General features: G+C 40.4%; 1 protein-coding gene across 2 annotated transcripts in view; it reads left to right on the top strand.

Annotated features, from left to right (window-relative positions):
- Positions 1-309: 309 nt before the first annotated feature.
- Positions 310-6,000, top strand: part of LOC104588278 (mediator of RNA polymerase II transcription subunit 15a-like) — a 37,176-nt gene continuing 31,485 nt past the window's right edge. For both annotated transcript variants that reach the window (XM_010246136.3, XM_088892070.1), the window contains exons 1-2: positions 310-480; positions 661-820. In XM_010246136.3, coding sequence (XP_010244438.1) covers positions 696-820 — 125 coding nt within the window. In that variant the 5' untranslated portion in view covers positions 310-480; positions 661-695. The remainder of the gene's footprint in view (positions 481-660; positions 821-6,000) is intronic.

Raw genomic sequence — 6,000 nt, 5'->3', positions numbered from 1 at the left:
CAGAATGCCAAACAAAAGAACGAGGGAGAATAGGCAGAAACGCATCCAGATTCCAGAGCACATGTACTTGCATCTATCCCATCCCAACAACTTGCCAGGTGTCATCAGGAGAAGATCATGACAAATCACCCACTGGGTCCCACCTCGCTGGGTGTCCGCACCACAAACGACTTGATCACTTGTGGTGGGACCAACTTAGGCGGCAACTTAGGTCCCACCACAACTTAGGCCCCACCATCTGCTCTAACGTGGGCCCACCTCGCACTCGAATAGAATTGAATTTATAATACACACGATTTGTCTTCAATTGACATCCCACTTACCCAACGGAAGTCACAATTTCTCTCTGGGGTCTCTCCTCTTCCTCGGAAGAGACAGCTGAGAGCTTCCGGATTCCGCACCAATCGCTGACGCTGACCAGTTTCTCAACACCCAGAAAGCCAATTCACAGGATCCACTATAAGGGTTTTAGGATTACAGGTATTTCTGGATGCAATTTCATGCTTCTTCAGCGTGTATGCCTTGATTCTCGGGTTTCTTGTCAAAATATTATATTTCTCTGCATGTTTCAATTGGTTCTGTCTAGGGCTTAATGGCGTTGACTGTATTTTGTGATTCTGATTTGTTCTAACTGGTTGTTTATCTGTATCTGAATTGAAGAGTTACCGGGTTCGAGTGGTTTTTGGTAGAGCTTGATGGATAACAATAATTGGAGACCTGCTCAAGGTGAACCCGCCTTGCCCACCATGTCAACCATGGACAACACCGATTGGAGAGCCCAGCTACCACTAGATGCCCGGCAGAGGATTGCGAACAAAATGTAAGCTTTCTAGTTTTTTACATACATGAGACGGTGTTGGTGATGATAGTCAAATCCTTTATTATTATTATTATTATTTTCTTAGTTTCTTACCTTTTTTCTTTTTATGGAACAATATGTGATCACTTATCAGTGGAATATGTTTAATTTCTGATTTCAATTTAGTAGCTTAGTAATAAATAACCATCTTCAGTATGATATTCTTTCGTTATTAGTGAAGAAAAAAAACATAGTTTCTAGGACTTGGCTGCATCTTTGCAATTTTTCTTAGTGCTGACCATTTTTGCCTTTTTTAACTTTAGTCTTTTTTCCAATCTATTGCCCTCTCCAATTACTTGGTTGTTTGTCTCTGGCTTTATATTGACTTCCTGTACACTTCTGTGCATTCTCCTATACTGACTTATTATCTATAAAAAAAAAAGTTGCTTGGCAATTAGGCGAGACGAGCCTCCAAGGGTGCCTTGTCGCCTAGGTGTTGCCTTGACAACTATGTTCCTTAGCCCTTTTCACACCCTCCATCAAAGCCAAAATTTCTTCTCTTAGTGAGTCTCCATCATCAATTGGGCCAGAAAATAGAGCTATGATTGAACCTTACTTCGTCCTTAAAACACCACCAATCCTTGAAGGCCCTGGGTTACCTTTCACTGCTGCCATCAAATTTTAGCTTGATAAAACCTGCACAAGGTGGAGACCATAGAGGGTGAGCAATACATTTGCTTGAAGCTGAGGCTGCCACTTCCTACCAATTATTCAGTATAGTCTCTGTGGGAATGTCATTAAATATCTCCATTGTTTCTACCCAATGGACCACCCTATAAGTTATTACTTCTATGATTGACTATGACAGTATAGTCTCTGAGCTAAAAAAGTTCAGATGGCTGAATCAAGACACTGAAGTGAACATCATATGGGTGTCAAGGGATGCCAATAGCATGTCAGATGAATTAGCAAAGAAAGGGGTGGGGAGAATTCAAATGTTTAGGGCACATTTATAATTAACAAGAAGGTGGAGAGATAGCAGCTATTGCTAACTCTCCAATGGGTCTTGTACATATATGCTCTTTATGTTTGATAATTTATAAAATTGAATGGTTATTTATTAAAGAAAATATGCTTATAATCATGATTCACAATATCAGTGATATTTGGCGAAATTTCTCCGTCACCATTTTATTGGGGGTGATACGAAATTATCCGGGAATCTTTTTTTTTTCCTCTAATATCTCTGGTATATTGTTGATATTATCAGCAGTATTTCATGTTTCCTTGATAGACTATATATTCAAGGTTTAAAATTTTAAAATATCACTTTCTGATATTTCATTTAAATCATTATAATTTTTGAAAAAACCTGTTCCTAAAAGAACAGATGGAGCTTGCGTGATTGAATGATTTGTTTATTATTTTGATATGGTTCACAAGTCAATGTTCAAAAGAAAAAGAAAGAAAAAGAGGTCACACAACTACAAAAGGAGGATTCTTGGTCTGGTATCAAAACATATAGTAACCTCCCCCTCCCACCGCCCCCCCCCCCCCCCCCCAAAAAAAAAAAAAAAGAAAGTCAAAATGGAAAGTAAATGACATACATAATAAAGAGAAGATAGATAAAAGACTAAAGGAGAAAAAGAAAAATACCTATAATCTCCTCTATTTGATTCGTCCAGTTGTTTGCTATGGTTTTTAGCCTTAAATGTGCAATTATACTTTTTCTAATGATTCTGTGAAGCTGAAAGAAGACTGGGGGAATAGGGTAGGGTGGAAGATGGAATTTGAAATAGGAACTGCAAGATCTTCTTAGGAAGGAGGAGATAAGTTGGAGGCAAAAATCCAGGTGCAAATGGCTAAAGGAAGGGGACATCAATACAAGGTTTTTTCATTCGTTGCCAAATGGGAGGAGAAGGAAGAATTCTGTTTCAAAATTGGAGTTGGATGGGCAATTGCTGACAAGGGAAGATGATATAGCTCAAGCTTTGGTTAATCACTTCAAATTAGTGTATGACAACCCAGGGAGACCTAGTGAGAGCTTAGAGGACTTGGAGTGGAGGGTGGAAGATAGTGTCTTATTGGAATCTTTGGAAAGAAGATTTGAGGCCCAAGAAGTGAGAAATGCAATATTCTCCATGGATCGAGCTAAAGCTCCTGGGCTTGATGGTTTTTCGATGGCCTTCTATCAAGATTGTTGGGAGATAATTAGAGAGGATTTGTTGGAGGTTTTTGAAGAGTTCTATGAGAGAGGCAAATTTAACTCGGGAGCAAATGCAACTTTTATTGCCTTGGTTCCTAAGAAGGACGCTCTCCAACCAAAGGATTTCAGACCTATAAGCCTGGTGGGAAGCATGTATAAGATCATCTCTAAGGTCCTAACGCTAAGATTAAAAAGGATCCTCCTGTCTCTAATCTCACCATATCAAGGGGCCTTTGTAGAAGGAAGACAAATTGTAGATCAAATACTTATTGCCAGTGAATGTGTTGAGGTGAAGAGGAGGAGAAAGGAAAGGGGGTTGGTTTGCAAATTGGATATTGAAAAGGCATATGACATGGTTGGGTAGGGACATTGAGATTCAGTACAATTGGGTGAAAAGGAGTGCCAACTCATTTGCGGATGGGTTGGCCAAGCAAGGAGTGAATAGGGAGGCTGTTTTTTGGGCTAGTTTTTAATATTTTTCTTTGCATTCCCTGTTTTCTGTTTTTGGGGAGCTAAGTTATTTTATCTCCCCCTTTGTATACTTATTCCCTCTCTTCTCTTAATTTAATGAAAATGATGTTATTGATAAAAAAAAGGCATATGACATGGTGGACTGGGATTTTTTACTAGAGGTTCTCAAGCGGAGAGGGTTTGGGGAGAGATGGTGCAGTTGGGTAAAGGGATGCATTTCTTCATGTCATTTCTCAATATTGGTGAATGGTGTAGTTAGGGGTTTCTTTCCTGCAAAGAGGGGTATTAGGCAAGGAGATTCATTGTCCTCATTCCTCTTTACCCTAGTAGCTGATGTATTGAGTGCCATGATTTCGAGGGCCGATGCTAACAATTTGATAAGAGGTTGGAGGATTGGTAGGGAGGAGGTGGTGGTCACACACTTACAATTTGCAGATGACATCATCTTGTTTTGTGAAGGGGAGGAAGGGGAATTACGAAACTTAAAAGAGTCTAGTGCTTCAATTTGAAAGTCTGGGGAAAAAAATTTTAGGGGGAGAGGAGGTGGATTCCCTAGCTAGGATTTTGGGGTGTGAAGTGGGGGGTTGGCCTTTACAATATTTGGGGCTACCACTGGGAGGGAACCCAATGGTTGAGAGTTTTTGGTACCCTGTAATTGAAAGATTCTCCAAGAGGTTAGCAAATTGGAAGAGGAATTACATCCCTTTAGGGGGTAGGATAACCTTAATCAAGGCAACCTTAGCCAACCTGCCAGTTTATTTCCCGTCTACCTTTAGAGTACCAATGAAAGTAGCTAACCAATTAGAGAAGATAATGAGGGATTTCTTGTGGGAACCAGGGGATACTAAGAAGGATCACTTAGTGAAGTGGGAGGTGGTTTCTAGGAGTAGGGATGATGGAGGCCTTGGGTTAGGAAATATAAGATTAAGAAACATGGCTTTGCTGGGGAAATGGATTTGGAGACTACCGATGGAACAAGACAAACTTTGGTCTAGAGTGATTGTTAGTATTCATGGATTGGCAGATAACGACTGGGATGCAGGACTTGACCCTGGGGATTCTCAGTGTTCTCCTTGGAAAGCTATTCAAAGTATTTTGCCTCTTATGCTTCCTTATTTCAAATATGATGTCTGTGCTGGAAATAAAGTCTTGTTTTGGGGAAAACTCCCTTAGAGATAGATTTCCTTCTATTTACTCCTTGTCTGAAAACAAAAGAAAAGTGATCTCTTCAGTGTTTGTTGATAACTCCTGGGATTTGGGCTTGAGAAGAGGTCTAAGGGATTCTGAAATGGGGATGGTTGATGATTTGATGACTCAGTTAGGGGAAGTCTTTCTTGATCAGTCCTGTAGAGATAGCAGAATTTGGAAACCTTCCCCATCTGGTTTTTTCAATTGCTCTTCTTTCTATAACATTTTGCTTCAGACCTCTAACCTTGTAGGGAACTTTCCTTCAAAGGAGGTGTGGGGTAGCCCTGTACCCCTTAAAATTCAGGCCTTTTGTTGGGAAGTGGTACTCCAAAAAATCAACACCTTGGATTTATTGCAGAAAAAGAGGCCAAATATGTGTCTCTCCCCCTATGTTTGTTGCCTCTGTTTGGGTTCTGGTGAGACAATTTCACATTTACTAATCTCATGTCCTTTTGTGTTTTTTATTTGGTCTTGGTTCTCTTCTCTCTTTGGCTGTAGGTGGACTCCCTTCTCAAGCATGGTGAACTTCTTTGATCCAACTTTTTACAGGCAACCAATGGTTCGTGGAAGGATTATGTGGAGAGCCACTAGAGCTGCTGTATTGTGGTTAGTGTGGGAGGAAAGAAACAATAGGATCTTTAAAGGCAGATGTAGATCCAAGGAAGAGGTTGTGGAAGGAAAAACTACTAAGGTTATCCATTGGTTGAAATCCTGTGATCTTTTTAAGGATTTCTCAGTTGAAGACATTTATAGAAGTTGGGGTATTGTGGCATCTACTACTACTTCCAAAGCTATGGTACAGGAAGTTTGGTCCCCACCGGCACAACAAGGGTGAAACTGAACTTTTTACAGGCAACCAACGGTTCGTGGAAGGATTATGTGGAGAGCCACTAGAGCTGCTGTATTGTGGTCAGTGTGGGAGGAAAGAAACAATAGGATCTTTAAAGGCAGATGTAGATCCAAGGAAGAGGTTGTGGAAGGAAAAACTGCTAAGGTTATCCATTGGTTGAAATCCTGTGATCTTTTTAAGGATTTCTCAGTTGAAGACATTTATAGAAGTTGGGGTATTGTGGCATCTACTACTACTTTCAAAGCTATGGTACAGGAAGTTTGATCCCCACCGGCACAACAAGGGTGAAACTGAACTTTGATGGAAGCTTTATAGGTAATCCAGGCCTATCTGGTATAGGAGGTGTTTTCAGAGATAATGAAGGCAAGATGATGGCTTTGTTTTCAGGTCCAATAGGAGTTGGAGATTCCTTAAGAGCGGAAATCTTGGCACTACATCAAGGTGTAAAACTGGCCAAACAATTGGGGCTACAACAGATTGAGATAG

Source organism: Nelumbo nucifera, chromosome 7 (assembly GCF_055504915.1).
Source record: "Nelumbo nucifera cultivar China Antique chromosome 7, China Antique-T2T, whole genome shotgun sequence".
In the NCBI taxonomy this organism is placed as follows: domain Eukaryota; kingdom Viridiplantae; phylum Streptophyta; class Magnoliopsida; order Proteales; family Nelumbonaceae; genus Nelumbo; species Nelumbo nucifera.
This window is presented reverse-complemented; position numbering and strand designations above follow the sequence as displayed.